This window comes from Python bivittatus, unplaced genomic scaffold (assembly GCF_059951505.1).
Source record: "Python bivittatus isolate LINGU-HERP-01145 unplaced genomic scaffold, Pbiv_v1 ctg000700_np1212, whole genome shotgun sequence".
Classification (NCBI taxonomy): domain Eukaryota; kingdom Metazoa; phylum Chordata; class Lepidosauria; order Squamata; family Pythonidae; genus Python; species Python bivittatus.
This window is the reverse complement of record NW_028277098.1, coordinates 23,387,420-23,406,094: the sequence shown is the minus strand read 5'-3', so window position 1 is coordinate 23,406,094 and position 18,675 is coordinate 23,387,420. Positions and strand designations below refer to the sequence as shown.

General features: G+C 36.6%; 1 protein-coding gene across 5 annotated transcripts in view; it reads right to left on the bottom strand.

Moving 5' to 3' along the window:
- Positions 1-18,675, bottom strand: part of PTBP2 (polypyrimidine tract binding protein 2) — a 73,453-nt gene that overhangs the window by 28,994 nt on the left and 25,784 nt on the right. For all 5 annotated transcript variants that reach the window (XM_007421813.3, XM_088128406.1, XM_088128407.1 and 2 more), the window contains 3 exons: positions 16,719-16,891; positions 12,751-12,894; positions 6,012-6,176 (listed from right to left, as the gene is read on the bottom strand). In XM_007421813.3, coding sequence (XP_007421875.2) covers positions 6,012-6,176; positions 12,751-12,894; positions 16,719-16,891 — 482 coding nt within the window. The remainder of the gene's footprint in view (positions 1-6,011; positions 6,177-12,750; positions 12,895-16,718; positions 16,892-18,675) is intronic.

Here is an 18,675-nt window from a genome sequence, read left to right as displayed (position 1 = left end):
AGGATTTTTTTGAGACCTGAAGAGTGAGACCTGGGGAAACTCCTTTTGAGTTTGTCTGGATAAGCTTCACTTTTCTCCATTCCTTCTTGAGGGTAGGATTACAAAAGAGCTAATTTTTTATTCTCTCTAGCTAAAAGGGAGGGCCTCTGGGTCATCTTGCTTATATATTATTAGGCATTCTTTACTCAGAAAGCAAATGTGTTGATTCCTTAAGTGAGATTTATGTATTGGGTATGTCAAACTGAGTGAGAGGGAAAAGCCAGTTTGTTTTGCCTGCATGTTACAGTTTCTTGAGTGAATAGCAGCTTATCAATCACTCTAAGTGCACCAGACTAATTGTGAGGGTCCTTTTTGTACAGCAGCAAAGAAGCATTCTACAATGGGTTTTCTCCCTTTCACTTACTCCAGAGGCAAAGCTAGAAGATTTTCACACTGTTTCCTGTGGGAGGAAATAGCACCATTCCAAGTGTTGGAATGACAAGACAGAAAGAGAATTCAAAGTGAGCATACTTGAGAAAAGAAGGAATAAAGGATAGGTACATATAAAACTATGTACAAGTGGCTCCTGAAATTAATGGAGCCCCCAACACTTTTTGGGGGGAGAAGGTGGATAGCCAGTGCCTGGGTGGACTGGATGCCCTATCTCCTCTATAGAAAAAGGACCTACATGTTAAGTCTAATGTTCCAATTTCCTACAGTGAACCTAGGGCAATCTATAGTGGGACATACCAGAGCTGTACTTTAGCATGGGAACTTGACCTGAGGCCTTCTAGTCTTTGCAAACAATTTTTTTCTGCAGCATCTCCTGTTGGAAGAAGCTTTGACCAAGACACAATATTTATGCTTATAGTGTCTTTCTAAGGAAGACTGCATGTATGGAAGCCTTACATGTTTCTTGAGGGGCATTAGTATCAAATATGCATCAGGCAGTTGAGTTTCTAATGGAGTAGTGCCATGATACCCTGTGGGACAGGCTTATTCTGAGTCCAACTGCTTTTATCCATGTCTTGATCCACCTGGAGATCATGGCTGATGAGGTTCTGCAACCATGGCTGACTGTCAAAGGCTACTAGGACACTGTCAGAGACTCTGAACTCCTCTGTACTTCTTAAGTAGATCACGTTTGTTCATTGGATATTTAGTTTGTGCCAGTCCTTCTTTAATTGAATCTTGGGTCTGGTCAGAAGGAAGGAAGAACTTTCCACTTTCCATGTTAGATATTCTATGGTTACTTTGCACTGGGCTTAATCAGAGTTCACTCTAGGACTTGAAGAGCTGGGTGACCCATGATAGATACTTGTGAATAGCTTTCTTAAGAATGAAACCCTAGACATTTATTGATGTGAGCATGGGTCAAGAGAGATGTACTGCTCTCCAGTGACAGGACTGAGGAGACAGGTTATGACAGGCTAACATCTTTCTGTGGAGGCTTCTTGGTTGTAAGCTATTGTTAAGGCCCACCTGCAAGAAGGCTAGGACTTAAGGAATAGAGGCTGATGTCAGTGAGGTTTCCTTCCTTTTAGCCCATCTGCAAAAAGCTTATCACATGAGTTCATACATGCAAGTGGTAGAATTAAGGATATTAAGATGGTTTTGCTATCTTAGGCTGAGACTGGTAAGATGGCTATACTCAATGTGTATGCATGAGGTTACAAACAGCTAGGGTATGATGATACTCCCCAGAGTGAATCATCCATGATTCAGGACATCTGGTGTAATGGTATATGGGAATGACCCTGGGAGACAGGGGAAAGAGCCACAGCCAGGGGAATGGTCAGATAAGGGGCAGCTTAGCTCACAGAAGGAATGTGGGCATGGCAAACATCTCAGAAAGGATCCTTCCTAGTTTCTTGGGCTTTAAAGGCGACAGGGGAGAAATGTACTTTCAGACTTGCAAGAACCTGTTAACGTAACCATACAATAAAATAGAATTAGTTCACATGGATGTGCTTTATGTCTGGACTACCTCGCAAGGCTGACATCTGGTGACATCGCTCAGAGTTGGAATGTGGACAGGTTCACTAACTCCAAATACTATGGCTACCATGGCTATGAGTATTAGTTTTGCTTTCCAGTCTCTCATTAATCTCACAAGCCTGGGAATTAGCAGAAACAATTGGAATGTGCACAGTAGGTATTTGGGCTAGATACGTTGAAGACAATTGTTGCCTCTGCCCCAAGTCATATAGTATGAGACTGCTTCACCTTGCATTTAGTGGGAATTGCTAGAGTCCTCCAATGACCTTCCAAAGAACAAGATGATTTGTTACAACACAATGGGATTGAGACTCCATGACTTCATATCCAACTCAGTCCACCATCATACATCTTTCACTCATTGTAGGCATTAGTCTGTCTCCATTAGCTGCCTTAATCTGCTGTCTCCCTTTCTCCTGATGGAGATTTTTGATAGTTGTGTTGTCTGTTAAGAAGATGATGTTCTGGCTTCTGTGTAGGGTGTGGAACTTTAGAGCTACTGATGCTGATGTGATTCATTTGGGACTCTTCTGATTATCTATGTCTCTTGTGGTCCCTGGCTCTGCTATGGGTACAGTAGGAAGTACAGGGAAGGGGAGGTATCAACTGCCTTTGCATTTTTTCTTGGCTGGGACACACTTTTTGTACTTAATCTTAGTAAGCCCATCATCTAGGCCCTCTATGAACAGTTTGTTATCTTTAATAACAAAGATCAATATAAGGACCGATTTTGATTTAGAGTAGATCTTCCCATTTTTTTTTGCCACAGCTTTCCCCTAATGTCTGTTTGCTGCCATGCCGCTGGCTGAGAAAGGAATACTATCCAGGCTAGTATCCACCTTAAAGGCAGAAGATTTGGCTAGTTTGTTCATATGCTCTCACTCCTGATGTTACAAGGAAGGCTGTATTCCTGTGTGCTCTACAATGTAGGATCTACATACTGCTATCCTCTGCGTTGTTGGAGTAGAGTCTCATCTTTACTCATACCATCTGAAAGCTGCCACATGAACATCCATTGGAGAAATCTTGAGGAGATCTAGGGCTGCCTGTGAGAAGAACCTAAGCATGAAGATCAGGAAAGTGCGCCCATGCCCCTGGAACCTCTCACTCTGCCTCAGGGCTTTCTTAAAAATGTCAGAGAGTTAGCAAATCCAAAAGTGCACAGTGTGAGTAAATAGTTTTGGTTCCTTTATCTCTAGTGTTTTCCTTACCCTGGTTAATTGTGGAAAGTCCACCTCCTGAAAAAGCCTGGTAGATTAGGGGCTTCTGTCTCATGTAGTGACAACTCTCCATCTTCTATCTCCAACTAGACCTGAAGGGAAGTATCTAAATTGTAGTCCCATGGATGGAAGATCAGCTAACTCTCCCACCATGGGTGGCACAGATCTTTTTCTACACATCTCTTCATCTCTCTAAGAGAGATCTAGGGAGAAAGCACCCAAGAAAAAGGAGGAGGGGATGGAGAGAGGTTCTGCCTTCCCCCTTATGGCTTCCCTCTGGGGGCCACCCAGATGGGGATTCTCAAGGAGGTATTTCTTGTATTTCTCCTCCATCCAAGGGAGGAGAGAGTTTAATCTTCCTGGCTGTAGCCCAGTTCGAGAACCTCTGGCTGCAACTGTGGGCCTCCAGCATGCAGAATGGTACAAGGACTTCAGGAGGAGAAATAATATAGCAAAGCCAATTGAGCCATTCAAGTGTAGCTGTTCTTTCTGTGCATCAGGTGTCTGTCACAGCTGGGTTCCTTCCCCTCCAATGCCAGGACTGTCTGACACCCCAGAGGTAACAAGCCCTCTGGAAGGCATGAGAGTGACTCACTTGTGGCTAGTGAGTTGAAGCATTGATCTTGTATGGAATAGAGTGAGGAAATGAGAGTATATGTAGTAACACCACTGGAGGCCTGTATTCTTGCTCAGCCCAAGCCATTCAGAACAGTTATCCATAATACCTATAAACAGCAAGCTGCTATCTTTGAGTTTAGTGGCGATGGGATCTAACCATTAGGCAAACAAATCCTTCACCTGTATGGCTAGAAAAGCTGCCACATATCTGTCTACAGCAATGCAAGGCCAGAACTAGGAATGGGACAATTGATTCTCGCAGAAAGTACTGTCAGAATCTTTCAGCCTGACTCTAGGGTGAACAAGAGTTATTCCACTGTAGAATGCCATTTTCCTGCTGTAGGGAAAAAGATTTTTCTTCTGGCACTTTAATGATTAAAAAAAGTACTGTGGCATAATGTTTCATATTACATTCTACTACATCTGAAGTAATGCTATTCTCTTTGGAATAAAGTATAAAATATACAGAATAACAGTACTGACTTATCCTACACAGTAATGATACTGAACATTCTCAAGATTTCAATAAATGCAAGTACTATATTCATTTCATTTATTATTTTTACATTAATACTTAGGTTAACATAAACTAAATTCAGTTTAAATCACTGTATATACTCATAGAATTCTATCCCTAAACAGATTTAAATTAGGTTATTCTGATCAAAGTCTACTTAGATGAGCAATAAAGTCAATTGGTTTTGGCATTATTAAGAGATTAGTAACAACCTACTACACACTCAGCTCTATTTGTACCATAACGCACATTTAAATATATGCTGCACGTATAGAAATACAGCACAATTCAGCATCTAGAATGGATTGGGTAACTTTTTAAGTATTGGAGGCCAAAAATAAGAACTTCCATTCTTATTCTTAATTTTGAAGAGAAAATGATAAAAAAAAATCAGTTGCCATATATTTATTTATTCAATTTGTATGGCTGCCCATCTTACCAAGTGACTCTGGATGGTGAACAAAATTTAAAAAATAAAAACAATTACAATAATACAAAAATTAATATACATAGCAGCTGAGAATAAATCACACATGGTAATTGTTAGATTAACAAATTTTGCCACCAAATTTTCAAAATTCTCTGGACTCTGAAGTTAAACAGTTAAACAGAGTTTGATCTCATTGATACTTAGATGGGAGACCTATACAGCAACTGACAAGATGGGAAAATTAAAAACAATAATGTAGTGTTACAAGGAAGCTGAATGGATATTTCTAGGAAGTCATCAAGAATTGATCTCAATTTGAGTATTTTTTTCTTTTTGGGGTCCTATGGGCCAGAAGCGGTCCACAGATTTTTATCATGCTGTAAAGAAGTAGTTTTATAGGCATACTGTATCACAGTAGAAAGATTCAAGACAAGGGAAAACATTCATAACACTTCATCACCTGGTTCAATTCTAACTAGTTTCAAAATTGCTCCACATTTAATATGAGGTTAAAAGAAGCACAGTGCTTTGAAAAATATAATAGTGATATAGCATACCTGGTAAGACAAAAAGAATGAACCACTTATCATACTTAGAATTATTCATGATTAACTTAAGCTCTATTTATTTCAATAGGCTAATTCTAAGTATTTAATCATAATTGAGTTCTGATCCAATCCAACTATCCAATTTTAACAGTACATGAGAGCTTTGTAACTGTAATATTCCTTCATCAATTACTTCAAGTCATTGAAATCAATTAATAATTTAGGTTTCCCCATTGGGGGTAGAGGGAAGAGAAGACATTTTATTTGGCATTAATCTCTTTCTTTCTGTTTATTTATAAGGATGGAAATCTCCTCTTTCCCTTTATAACTACTTTGTATTCATTCCCTCTTCTACAGTCTCTGTATAAAATGCAAGATATCAGATATATACTCCATACCATCTTCTCACTCTGGGCCAAATTTAATGGGAAACGTCTGCTGAAAAACAGTATCAGTATCTCTAGTTTCTTCAAAATCAATGGTTTACAATTATTTATCTTGTGTTATAAAGCACAATGTTTCACACTTCCCTGACAGTGAAGATGGGAAAACATAGTAAGAGGACATCACAATATATAGTAAATTCTACCTGATGAACTAAACATTAAGAGGCATAGCTATATTTTTTCTGCATTCACCATCATATTGGTTTGGCTCTCTGTTTAAAAAGAGAATGAAAATTACTCATAAAGGCAACTTACTTGGTGAAGAACATCAAGGGTTACTGGGTAGTACATGTTGTCAATAATTATTCTAAGGACTGGACTCTGAGCTGGAGTTACTGCACTCTCACTAACTGTAGTTCCACTTATGGGAGTATTTGTTGTCTGTACAGCAGTTACTGCCTGTAGAACTGCTTGAGCTCGCTACATACAAAGAAAAAGAAAAAAATTAATGCATGTGAATTAAGTTTAGAGATCAGTATATTCAGTAGCTGCCTCAAACCACCTTTAAAAATGAATTAATCACAGTGACAACTCTTAACTGACCATTTCTAACCAAAGAAGTATCAGCACTCACATTAGCTGAAGAGAAGCTAAAAATGAAATATGCACTAAATTTGGTTTCTCAACAATAGGGTGAAACTATACTGAAGAGTTAGCTACTAGTAAGTAGTAAAAATCTAGGACGTATTGTAGATTTACAAGCATGTACATCTGATGTTTTTATCTCTTCCCATGAGCATGAGACCCACTGTTATTCAGCCTACTCAGTGAAGAAATTGGAAGGAAACATGCAAAGCACTGCCATTTCTTGCAAAATACACTCAACGTCTATAAAGAATTAAGTTTTTAATTTTCAGTAATCTATTTTCTTCCAAGAAAATATTTATTGAAGATGAATTTTTAGTACAGAATTTGATTTTTTAAATCTTTTTTCTTTTCCCACCTTCTCATTAGAATATTTGATTTTTTGACAATAGTCATATGAATGAACATCCCTCATTTTTACCAGATAAACTACCTGAAACAGGCAAAAATAAACACTAACTTAAATATCCTTACTAAAGAAAATTCCAAAGAAAAGCAAACATTAATGCAGGAAGTTATTGTAAAAAATAAAAATTTGTAACAATTACAAATTAATAGAACTACAAAATCTATTACAGTGTGCAAAGGTTCAAAGAAATGCTTCAATTCAATACTTCAATTTATCGACAAAGCAGATCAAAGTGGACACCTGTTTCAAAACAGGAACTGAATCACATGCCTCCAAAGTGCTTCACATTTCAAAATGCCTTGCAGATTTGACAACTTTTCTGCTACTTCTGAGGTCCCATGCCTCAACCTGACTTTCATATATGGAGGACAGTAGAGGAAGGCTGAATTCTATGATGAGCTCTGTGACTTAGACACTGGCATGAATGTGTTTTATTACTTCATTCAACTTTTTGCTTGCCTATCAGAACTGTTTTGGGTAGCAAAGCAGCACTGCTTTAGGTACCATTCATGTTCTCAGCTCTCAAATCTGGCCAGCCTCAAGCCTTAACTTTGATCTCTCTTATGCTAATTAAATGTTACAGGTGGTCCTGCCAATGTTACTGTGAGCTGAACTTGATGTTCAGCACTCCGAATATGGTATTTACTATTATTGTTATATAGCATACTCAGCAAATGATGGTAGTTTAGGGCCAATTCAAGCTTCATCCTAAAGCTTAATAATTATCCAAATACTGCCATATATGTGATTTCAAGCAAAAATGTTTTTGTAAACTAAATGTTGTGAGTTCAAGTAATTCTAGTTTTGGCAGCTGTTTTGACAATTCCATTCCAATAGAAAAGTATCTGTAGCTCAGGGTTGAACTGTGGAATTCTTGGTGCTTGGTTATTTGCTTGTAGACATTTCATTACCCAACTAGATAACATCATCAGCACGAGTGAGAGTGGGTTTGCTGTCTATTTATTTGTGTCAAAATGTCACTATTTTTAATGTTCAGGACAAGATTTCAGCATTTCTTCAGAAATATGAACTGGAGTAAATGGCTTAGCTGACAGTAATTTGACTCTTACCCTAGTCTCATTAATTGTCCCCTTTCTTTGGTGGAAAAAATCAATATGGGTTAATACAGATATTCAAAACATACATCCAAATGCTACAGCAGAAAACAGGAAAGTTGGATGCAATCAAGGGATGCATTAGGAATTCATTTGCAGCTATTAAGGTGAAGCCTTCAGCTTCTGAATTTGTGCATCTAATGTGCTTCTTGACTTAACTTGGATACGGCACAGAAAGTAGTCTTCAATAAGAAATCACTTCCAATTTTCTGATTTAGTGTGCAATTTGAATATCCAGAACAGCTATAAAACCTGTTGCCATTCCCAATGACTTACAAGGACAAATTTGGGTTTTCAAATCTAATGGAAAGAAAAAGTAATAAAAAGAATCAACTGGCTGTAGAATCTATAGCTCAAATTGTCCACCATCAAGCCAGATATCAATTCCTGGTATAAGAACAAAAATAGCATCACCTCTCTCATGAGAATATAGATATGAATCATACATTTCTATTCATCTTGTTCTCCTTCTTCCTGGTCTATGTTCTTGATTAGCAAGTTAGCACTAAGATTATAACGTGGCATAGGATACATAAAATAATTCAAGTAGTGAATACTTAATTTTGGATTAATTAAAAAAAATATGAGATGTGAAGGCATACACATATGGAACTATATTACATCCACCAAAAAACAAACAACCAAACCAAACCAAACCAAACCCAAAACCCAAAACAAACAACAAAACAAAACAAAACACCCTTAACTCCCATGCTCTTAAAGACAAAAACATAGGGAAGGGTGTTGGTTTAACTGGATGATCTTCATATTTGCTGAATGTTTAGTGGTCTATAATTGCAGAAAGTTAGAGAAATATGCTCTAATGTGTATAGGCACAACTGCCTGGCTCCATGGAGGAAAGGAGCAGAAGAGGAGAAGAGTTTTGGAAAGGAGCAAAGCTTTGAGCAGTGGGTTGCAAACTGGAGCTAGCCTGGAAAATAACGGTGTGTGTGCGTGTGTGTGTGTGTGTGTGGCGGTATCTCTCCCAATGTAGGGATTGCTGTAATTCTTATAGGCCACCCTGCTGGAGTGAGATGAGCAACTCAATTTTCATAACACCCTTTACTGGGTAGAATATACTGGGTAGAAAAATAGTATATTTAAAAATAATCACTCTAGGTAATTGTTGGAATGTTCAGTACACAAAAATGGTTAGCAAATATGACAAATAACAGGTAGATACTCACAAAATTGGTTAGATATAAATAATCATAAAAAAATGTATAAACTGGAAATAATGTTTCCTCAACCTTTCTAGTCCTTCAGGATATTCTATCTATCCAAGCTTACCTTTACTTTGTTTTCCCCTGAGAGGACTGAATTACTTCCAGATATAGTAGACTGTAGTCACCTAGTGTTTTTACTTTCCAAGAACACCTGTGGGGCAATAAAGGTCTAAAGTTTCCAGGCCTGAGGTTAATGTATATATTGATGTATTTGTGGGGGTCCTGTCATATTTGTATAGTTTATCATTTTAGTCCGTGCTGTCAGTTTATGTGTATTTAATTGTTTTCTGGATTTTGTAAGCTGCCTAGACTCTAACAGAGTGGGCAGCTATAACAAATTTAATAAATTAAATAAATTAATCTTGGAAACGAAGATGATTTCTTCATAACATGCCAGTTTTCCATTTAGTTTTGTTTAAAATTTAAGAAGTCTGCAGGGGACTGGCATGCTGTTAAGTAAAGTGCATTGGTGCCTATGTCTAGTACATTGGGAATGCTAGACTTACACTTACCTTAACTGATTGGTAGTGAATCATACTTTAAGAACTTTAAACTGTATTAAAGATAGAATGTGGTTACGGAAACAAATTATTTGGTGGAGAAATGAAGGATACTATATATACTAATGTATAAGCCCATCTGGGGATAAACTGACCCTCACATTTTTAATCAAAATACCGTGAAAAGTATGCAACCCATGGAAAAGGCAATCCTCAAAATTTCTGTAAGTTTTAATTTTCGCAATTGGCTTATCTGTGAGTAATCCACAGATTATCCATTTTTCATGGTATTTTGGTTAAAAGTCTGAGGGTCATCTTGTACGTGGATGGGCTTATAGATGAGTACATATGGAATATACAGGTACTTTAAAAAAAGTATTACCGTATATATACTCGCAGATAAGGTCATCCGCAGTTAAACCGAACCCAATTTTTGGGGTGTATTTTGACACTTAAAATTCTTGGCTTAGTCGCGAGTATATACAGTAAGTGTCCATCATAAGTTTTATTATGGGCAGCGACTTTTATGGTAGAGAGAGGCAGATTTTCAAACAAAAGGAAGGTGAATTACATGTCTCTTATCCATTGTCCGTTCTGGGCCACTTTCTAATCTTGGTGGCACTGATGGCTCAGCTGTAATCCCTTTTGGTCTGAAGGTATGATTGGTAAATGTCAGGATGGTTAATAGAAATGTTTTAATCATCTCTGAACCAGTATCAGGAAAAGACAGACTAGCTTGACCTATATAATGGCAATTCAGTTAGATGAGAAGAGTGGAGTTTTCTTCAATATATTTGGTTGAGAACTTGAAGCTGACAGAGGTTTTGTAAATATATCATACAACCCACTGCTGAACTTCAGGAAATTTTAATTGCATTATTAAAGCTGTCTAGCTCAGGATTCTATGGCCTCTGTTACAACCATGGACATATCAATCTGAGTTCAGCAGAAGCAGGATTTATTCACTAGGCTTCATTTTTGCACCTGTTCAGAAAACAGTCTCCACTAAAGAAGCCAATGATTTCTTTATCATGGACAATCATTATTTATAATTAATAAACTCCACATTGATGGAGAGCCAAATATAACTGTCTACACTTGAAGATCCATGGATATTTCCTAAGATCTCTGATTAACCTTCTTATAGACCACAATCTTCTCAAGGCATTAGATTTTTATCTATTGATATAAAGACTTTGTTTGCAAAATATGCTAGGACAAAATATGTTTAAATAATCTGTGTCTCACCGTGTAGTTAATTTTTGGTTCAGTATTGTATGAACCCAGACAACTGGGATCATTCATTAGCCCATGGTTCAGTTACCTAGCGATCAGCACATTATATAAACACAGCTGATAGATCTGAAATGTCCTCAATTCAAAGACATATGGGCTCCTCTGGTATTCCTGAGAACTGCAGACAATTAAATGATGTGTTTGACAGCTAGAGTGAAGGTGAAGGACATGTTGACGAACATGTCTAAATAACAACAAATATTACTTTTTGCCATTGTTGCACATGCCCAAATATTTGTGGTAGATATTTATAGTGATATTTGTGTAATAAAGTATGTAATTGTGTAATATAGTGGATATTTGTGTAATAAAGAACCTTTTGTGTATGGGCCCCAGGTATCCTGCTGCTCAAACCCACTGAAGGATTGCTGTTACTAATTTACAATACATTTATAATTATAAAGTTTTAACCATCAGAGATAGATGCAGACATGACACCATTTGGTCCTATTTTTTGGCTTATCCAAACTGAGGATATTAACTTTGGAAGATTAAGGCATACCATTGTTCTCTAGACCCTTGCCTTTTAAAAATTTTGGAATCTTGAGGCTTGGGCTTATTATGTGAAATTCAGGTAATGTAAATACTTCGTTGAGGAAAGATATAGATATCACCATACTGATAAAGACAAAAATAAGACTCTTGTGGAAGGAAAAAAATTAATTTTGGCTTAGCCATAGGATATAAATATCTGGTTACCACTGGGAGATAACTTCATACCAAGCACAAGATAAAATGTATATATTTTAAAGATTTATATGAAGCCCATTTCTACTTGTGGCTTTAGGTGCTTTACAGATATCCATATGGAATAAAAATTTGTAAAACCCAATATTGTAAAAGGAATAACAGGATTTCACTTTTCATCTACTAATATGCAACCATTCATTAATTCATGATTACTGGGTTTTCTGTCAAATATTATGAGTCCACTGATAGATTATCAGTGGAAATCTCAAGCAAGGAGAGCTGACACAGAAGTGTAAAGATATGGTGTAAAAATATATATTCAGCATAACAGCAGTGCCCTCAAATGTAAAACAGGTTGCAGGACTTAGACATAATATCTTAGCCTATATATAGGGTAATTATATTTTTTTCAACTAAAGCACCTTTTACATTTTATTGTGACTGATAATAGCTGCTAAGGAAAAAAATGAAATTTAAAACAAATTTGCTTCTATATTTCAAATGAGAAACAGTCTCTAGGCAAGGATTAACAAAGAAGAGACTGGGACAGAAAGAATCCTAATGCTTCTTAAACTATTGTTCAGAATGATAAAGTAACAGAAAAAAACAAAGATGAAGATACTACCATTTGATATAGCATGGGTCAGTGCTGCTTTCATATTCCTTCATGAGAAACAGCAACATCAAATGCTTAAAAAGGTCCATGAAGTTAGTACCTGCAGAACTGTAGTTTCTCTGTTCAAGTATGAATAGTGTCTTGATCTAAAATAATACATTCTATATATCTTCAAGATCAAATAACTATATACTCAGTTATTCCCAGAGAGAATATGAATGTCTTTTCAATAACTGTGTTTATTGGAAGAGCAGATCAAATAAGGTGAGGTTAAGAGTTTTGAAACTTGAATGAATTATTTAAACATACCAGAAACATAGCTCCACATGATGTATGTAACAAAGTAACAAGTTTTTTTTACAGGTTAACTTGAGCTCTCAGGCCAGAAAGATTATTAATGTTAAACTTGCTTAGATCCCTTTAATAAATACTGTATTTACTACGTAACTATAAAATAAATCCCAACATTCTTAAACATTTTATAAATAAAGAACAGCTATACCTGTACTTACATACACAGAACAGCCACATAATTAATAACTATAATAATATGTTACCTGATTCAGTGTATTATCAGTCTTTAATTCTTTATGATTTGAATACTGAATATATATGGGTTGATTGCGAAGATGAGGTGTCACAGCAGAATAGTAATTTACCATAGTGATAGCAGCTTCTTCTGTTGCCAGTTCTAAAAAAGCCTAGAAAAATATTAAAGATATTTTTAAAAAAAAGAAGTTATCCCCACATCCATCAGTCCATCCATCCATTTATTCACCTACCTACCTAGTTTCTGAATCATATTCTGGTAAAGTATGAAAACTGTTTACCAAAGTCATTTAGGATTTAGAGTGTACAATTTATAAAGAACCACACATTTCAAATTTGCATACATAAACACTGAGCCAATATATGCCCCATCCCCAGCTTCTATAAAATGCTGTATGTTCTCCCTTTATGCTAGTCTATGACTGTAATAAGGATTTGATTTGATTTATGCTCTCCCTTAAGATCAGTAATCATTAGATCATTACATCAGTAATCATAAAATCACAGCTGTGATTTTAGTCCAAGGACGTTCACTTGAAGCAAACTTAAGCTTGAGAACATTAATTAGATTGCTGACATCATTCAGGACAACAATAAAAGTCTAAGGAACCAAAAAGATTGGAGAATGGAATCTAAACAGGCACAAACCTCTGAAAACATGATTAGAAAAATAGGAAGATGAGACATTAGTTTAGCATAAGCCTGGAAAGATAGAAGCCAGCATCACGTTGATCTAGCTTCTTTCTCAAGAACATCCTCAAGAATCTTGTTTTACAGATACAGCAAGTCTCCTATACTTACATATATAATTTACATTAAATTCAACCAACCAACTCTGATATTCTGTATTCTGTATATGCACACAAGTCTGTTAAGATGAGACTTCACCTTTATTTTCTAAGATAACTTGTTCAAATAAATTAATCAAATTTATCTGTACCATCTAAAGATTCTGAGAAATTATTTCCCATCATGCCTACCATGTATTATATAATAGTAAAGTGCTAAGCCTATGAATTTCCATACTGACAAGCCTTATAGAATTTTTATATTCTAGAATTTTTAATTTTAAATAGATTTCATAAGTATAATTTCACCATAGCAACAAGTCCTTTAAAAGTTCTCACGTTAAGTATTTCCCACTCTGAGCCATAAGATATGTATTATTATTTATCTATGAAATAGGTTAACTTTATTATATGAAATTTGGTGTGTTAAAGATTTTCAGATGCAAAGAATGAGTATTAGAAACTGAGAAAAATGTCAAACTTCTCAGAAAGTACTTTATCATCAAAAAGAAAAAAATATTATTTTATAAAGCTCATATGAAAAATAAGAGCCCTTCAGCTGATCTTAAAAACCTAATTAATCTTAAAATGTTGCTTCACACCATTTGAGAAAAACTTAGTTCTGACTACTGAGAATACTACAACCTCTATTTCTGTTATACAGGCACAAAAAGCTAGAAAACAACTGCAGTTTGGGGCATCTTCCATTTTTGGATAGTTTTCCATAAAACATGGGAAATTTGGCCCTAAAGAGAGAAAGCTACAACAACCAACAAAATACTGGCTTCTCCCTTTCCAGAATGTTTATGATTCTCCATCTAGATTTCCGAATCTTTGGAATTTTCAGCAAGCATGGGCAAATTGTTCTCACTTGGTAGGTATAACATTAGCTAGTAGGGATGTTAAAACATTCCAAGCTTGTAAAGTTTTGAGTCCGAAACACTGGTTTTAAGTGTTCTGAGCTCAGAATAAAACTGTGCCTTCAGAATTTCTTCCTTCAAATAAGCTCATTTCAAGTATTCATATTCTGAAATCCTGAGGGTATCACCTCATTTATAAATTGTGGTTGGCTTGTATTTACTTTTTTTTTCCAGCATAACCAGCAAAATAGCAAAAGTAGTTCCATCTTCATTACTGTTGGTCAAGACTAGGAGCCAGGAGAAAGGGAAAAGAGGAAGGAGGAAATGACATCATTTAAACCAACGTTGAGGCAGATGACGATACCACTGACTCAAATGTGTCATACAAGATGGGGATAAATTTACTAGGGTTTTCTTTCCTCTTCAAAATTCTTGACTATTGGAAAGTTCGAGTTTATGGTTGCTTTGTGGGCCTGCAATTGCATTCTGTGTTGTACTTTCTTTCAGAGACAAGCAGTCATTACACAAATGGGAAGGTCTGTTCCACACATTGTTTATTAAAAAGTTTTGCTAATACTGTGTTGCTTTGGTTTATTTGTTGAGCCATGTTGTGCACTATGTGCATATTCTTGCTGATGCTTAGTCTTCAGGCAGCATGCTAACTTCAAAGAGTAGGTTTCTTTTGCTTTGTGTGTTGAGTATTGCTTGCAGACTGTCAAATACAAAGGTATGCACTGAGCTTATGCATCTGAAAGAGAGGGAAGCTTCAAGTAAGAGAACTCTGTACTTTTGTTGCACTTGTCATTGTTGTTCATAGATTGAAGTGAATCATGCTATTTTTTTTCTGGGCTTCATCAGCTGTTTGTATAGGCAGGCTGTGGGAAATAACAATGTTTAAGCTTTTGTTTCCATTATTGCCTGTAGGATTTTTTTTTTAATCACTCTCATGACAAACTTTTCTGCTGGTTGGGTGAAAGGCAGAAGTCAGCACATATATCATCTCATACCATCTAATTTTGTGGTTGAAAAATGAGGGAGTGAGCGCTTTTTTTCAAGTTCCCATTATTTTCTATTTTTATAGAAAATAGTTTGCTCTATCTGGAGCATTCAGAGTATTGGTGGGATGTAGGCAACTCAGAAGATTTGTCCAGAGCTCAAAACAATTTTCTATTTCATGCACACCGTTATTATTAGCTGGTTATTTCATGATGGCTGAGTTTCACTGGGCTCATGGTAGCTTTGGCACAAGCTGCTAAGTCAATCTAGAATTGATTCTGCCTGGACTATAGTGTACTACTTTGCCCCCATTTTAAAACATTCATGGAAGGAGACACAGAGTCCTCTACCAAAAGCTAGATTATTGCGTGAGCATGTCTAGGAACATCATACCACAATGTAGTATGTTGTTTCCTGTACTATCCAGAGTTAACTGATGCTATAATTACAGTTAAAGACCAACAGTGGACTTTTATTCTCAGTTGCAATATACAGTCAGACATTTAGCCTGAGATCTATGTTACCAGAACACCACTTTTAAGATCTTTTTTTCCCCTCAATTCTTCAGAAAGCAAATGCAGAAAAACCTTTGCTGTCACAAAGTATTTGATTTTGTACCTAACAACCTGAAATATTTTTCCATGTCTGAGTAGGTAGATTAAAAAAAAACTTCCTATAATCGATGTGTTATGATAAAATCCATTCCTGGCAAGTGGAATACAGTGGTACCTCGGTTCACGAACTTAATTCGTTCCGCGACTCTGGTCACGACCCGAATTGGTCACGACCCAAATCAAATTTCCCCATAAGGTTCAATGTAAATACGGTTAATCCATTCTGACCCCTCCGAATTTGGTCGCCAACCGATTTTGGTCGCATCCCAAATCAAATTTCCCCATAAGGTTCAATGTAATTACGATTAATCCGTTCTGAACCATATGTTTTTTTTTTTTAAACCACAAAAATATGACACAAAGTACAGCACGAAGAGAGAGAACGCTAACCTTGCTCGACGCGACTTCTGGCACGGAGGAGAGGAAGGCGGGTGGGGAGGCGGTTATTGCTTGGAGGGAGAGTCCCCCTTCCTACAGGAAGCCACGACCACGTGTCACGGGAGGGAAAATGGCCGCGGATCCTATTTGTCACTCGATCCGGCGTTCGCGAACAGAGGCAAAATTTTGCGAACGAAGCTGTTCGTGACCCGAACTGGTCGTGAACAGAAGCGTTCATGACCTGAGGTACCACTGTACTTAAGTGTCTTGGGATGGAAAAAAGTTGGTACTCTGGGAAAAAAAAGGACAAGGAAAAAAAAAAAGACAAAAGAGAAAGTACCTGGTTCTTTCCTTTCAGCATGAGAATGTTGGTTACCTTACCAAAAGGTAATCCCAAAGCAATAACTTCTGTTTCTGTCACTTCCCCTGGTAATTTCCTGATATGAAGAACACGAGAAGGAGCCCCATCCATTTTATCTTCACCCTTGAATTTCTTGTTATCGTTACCATTGGCTGAAAGACATTTTTTTTATAATTCATTTCATATCTAAAACTTATCCTATTTATTATAAACTTAGAGAAAAATACATTTTGTACATGCAGACTTTTTCAAGTTAATATATGAAAAGTGAATTTGAAATGTTTCAATCAAACTTTTAAAAAGTAGATAATAAAAACTACATGTTAGTGTTCCAATATAACTTATTACCAAGCAGACCAACAAAGATCAGAAAACTCTAGTATGACCAGATACAGAAAAAGGGAAGGCGTACTTCAATAGTTTATATTATATTATATTATATTATATTATATTATATTATATTATATTATATTATATTATATTATATTACCAAGGCAAAAATCAGTATATTATGACTGGTAGTTACTTTCTGTATTTGGGTTATCAAACAAGTCTCATGTGTTAAGTCACACTGATGTGTCATGAACATAGTAGTATACCTCTCAAAATTATCTACCCATCCCATTACCAGGAGATGCTGCCTGCAGCATTTCTATATAATTTACAGCTATAAATCTGCTTTCCTATAATCAGTTTTCACTGCTGTATGGAATATGAATTTCTGCTCCATCCCTGTTTGGAGTGTGATTTAGATCATCCCAACCTAAACACCACACAGCAGAATTACACTATTTTAGAATAAAGTTCCTACTGAGTTTTTGCATGAATAACTACCATTTATTGGCCTATACTACTAATTAAATAAAAGGAAAGCATTTTAGCTGTAAATGTGAAATCTGTCTTCTATTTTAATTTGGAAAAAAAAGGAACAATTCAGCCATGAAACACAAAATACAACAGTATATAAACTTAAATTGTCAGGAAACACAACTTACATCCATGAAAATCGTATTTCTTTCCCAACAGAGATAACATATTACCCCTGGTTTTTAGCCAGACACTTAAATTGTGCTAGATGTTTAAGGACCTTGCTCAAGATTCAAATATATACCTTCAAGAGATATAACTGATTTATGTATTGTGAAAAAGAATATGATCATAACTAGCATAACAAATGAGCTAGGATGTAAGTAGGTGTTCAGTGAATGTCTATGTGATTGTGGATGTAGAGTCATGGTGGCTGAACGTGTGAGTTGGACTTAGCGGGTTTGCAGAAGTACCATGCACAGTGCTGCTATACCTGCAGGATGAAATGGTGTCAGATACCAAATTGGATGCCAGAGTGCTGCACAATGGTGCTGGGACCAGATAGTGGTGACCACATTTACCAGTGATGGGCACAGGAAAGAGAGGAGGAGGGGTGAGCATACTCAATAGGCCATTAAAAGAGAAGGGACACAGTGCAGGTCCCTTCTTCTAACCCATAGCTCCAACCCTGGACCTGGGTGGCCAAATTATTGGTGGTAATTTAGTGCTCAAGCCAGAGAGCAATGGGATGTACTGTAGTCTTCTCAAGACTTGACCTACTAGGTTTCAGGTCTTGTAGGAGTCACAATGCCAAGGTTAGGAAGGAGGGGCTGTTATGAACATCTGTGAGAGCTTGGAAATGACCAACAGCACTACCTTGGAGATAACTGGATATGAGTGTCTGTATGAAAAAATGGGTTGTTAAGGACAAAGATGAGCTGAAGCTGGTGTACCAAATGACCTGCTGCCCCACAGCAGCCCTTCAGTAGCTCCTGGACCATATTTCTGGACTGTGGAAGTGTCAGCTTTGTGAGTTAGTCCAGACAGGAAGCACACCCAGATGAACTAATTCTACTTTATTATAAGGTTACATTAAGAGAATGCTGCCAAGTCTGAAAGTACATTTCTC